This window comes from Haplochromis burtoni, unplaced genomic scaffold (genome assembly GCF_018398535.1).
Source record: "Haplochromis burtoni strain Fernald_Lab_line unplaced genomic scaffold, NCSU_Asbu1 Contig_16, whole genome shotgun sequence".
In the NCBI taxonomy this organism is placed as follows: Eukaryota; Metazoa; Chordata; class Actinopteri; order Cichliformes; family Cichlidae; genus Haplochromis; species Haplochromis burtoni.
In genome coordinates, this window is record NW_024582377.1 from 3853510 (window position 1) to 3855362 (window position 1853).

General features: G+C 47.3%; 1 protein-coding gene across 6 annotated transcripts in view; it reads right to left on the reverse strand.

Moving 5' to 3' along the window:
- The window catches only part of ccdc9b (coiled-coil domain containing 9B), a 29158-nt gene that overhangs the window by 11442 nt on the left and 15863 nt on the right, over window positions 1–1853 (reverse strand). For all 6 annotated transcript variants that reach the window (XM_005916954.3, XM_005916959.3, XM_042218275.1 and 3 more), the window contains one exon: window positions 985–1134. In XM_005916954.3, coding sequence (XP_005917016.1) covers window positions 985–1134 — 150 coding nt within the window. The remainder of the gene's footprint in view (window positions 1–984; window positions 1135–1853) is intronic.

The window sequence follows — 1853 nt, forward strand, 5'->3', positions numbered from 1 at the left end:
ACTGCCTTTGTGCTCGTGTGTGTGGGTTTGTCAGAGTTGAAACGGTCGTATCATGCTTTGAGCTTCTCCGCGGTTCGCAGATTCATCAGCGTGTAGTCTTAATTTAGAATTCTGCATGTCAAACTTGAGACTGACGCCAAGTAACAACCCCCCCCCACCCCCCCCACCCCCACCCTCTGACCCCACCCCAACCCCCACCCCAACCCCTAACCCTTACCCCTACCCCCACCCACCCCCCCCACCCCCACCCTATGACCAGATTGTGTCTGTGTTTACAGTGGCGAGGATCAGCTGCCTGTGCATCAGCTTATTTATTTCAGTCTGTGAGTGTGTGTGTCTGCGTCAGGCTTCAGACTGAGGCAGAGCAGCTGTTCCAGACTTTCTGGGGGGGGTGGGAGGGGAGGCTAAGGTCACATTGCATTTCACAGACGATGGCAGGGGCACACGAGTCCCTGCCTGCATTAAATATGGCATCTCAAGCAAACCGGAGTAACTTGTAAAAGTTAACTGTGGATGATTTTGGGAGATTCGGGTCAAGGTATATTCCTCAGTTTCCCTTTCACACGTGAAACACACAGCAGGAGATGACAGGAAATTCTTCATGCGGTTTACTCAAGGAAGTTGCCCGAATTGAATTTTTCACACGTACCTTTGTCGAGTGACATCTAGAGAAGATCAGAGCTGCAGCGTGTGTGTAAAAACAGCTCAAAAAGGTTGAAAACTTAGTTATGCAGAGCATCTGTTCAACCCACAGCTCTATTAGCCACCCTCTCCTTTCCTAATCTCACACCAGTCAGTCACAGCCCGGTCCACCTCCTGTCAATAAACCATTATGCTCCATCACAGGGATGGAGGGGATGGGCCAGACAACATGTCTCATATCTATGTAAAACACGTCGGTGCAGCATGTGAGAATAAACAAAGGGAGGGGGGAGGGAGTGAGAGTGGAAGCAGGCAGGAGTGTTCGGTGTGCGTGAGTCGGACCTGTAGTGCTGAGTCTCTCTTGGTCATGTGAGATGGCTGCTTCGCCCTCCCCGCTGACTCCACACGCCTCGCATGTCCATCATCGGCGGGGCTCTTGACGTCCACAGGGCCCGGCCTCTTCTCAGGCCTCTCACTCACCACCCTCTTACCCTGGAGAGTCAGTTACTCATATTATTAGCATTACATAAGTGTCAGTATGTGCTCTGCACTACAATTTGAAACATTCATTTAAGGATTCTCAGTTACAGGTACTTAGACACTAGTTTGTGGGTTTGGTGAAGTCATTAATACGCTTTAAAAATTTGACAAATTTTTGTGATGTCCCCAACTTTAGCACCATCACTACCTTTTATCTCATTGAAAACTAACTATAAGTCTCAGCTGTACTTTAGCCCTAATTAGCCAATGAATGACCCAATCAGCATGTCTTATTTTATACTAGAGATGGACCGATCCGATATTACGTATCGGTATTGGTCCAATACTGACGTAAATTACTGGATCGGATATCGGAGAGAAATAAAAAATGTAATCTGATCCATTAAATATCAAAAAAGCACCTCACAAAACTTGCGACACAGCGTAACTCGGCTCATAACCGTAGCACGTAGGAGTAGTGTGGTCACGTGATAGAGCAGCTGTGTGTATTTGTAGCCTCAAACCAGGATTTCATCTCCGAGGAAGTGATCCCAGAGAGAAGTAAAGCAAGTGTGTAAGTTCATCTCTGTTTGTAAAGCATTCCCATGTTAAGCTTATCAACTGATATATGGAGCAACTGCCTCTTCTTGCTGCTACTTCAATCGTGAAACTGCTTAATGATCAGCTGATCGGCTTTTCTGTCGCGAGTCCGTCTCTCTTCTTTGTTTTTG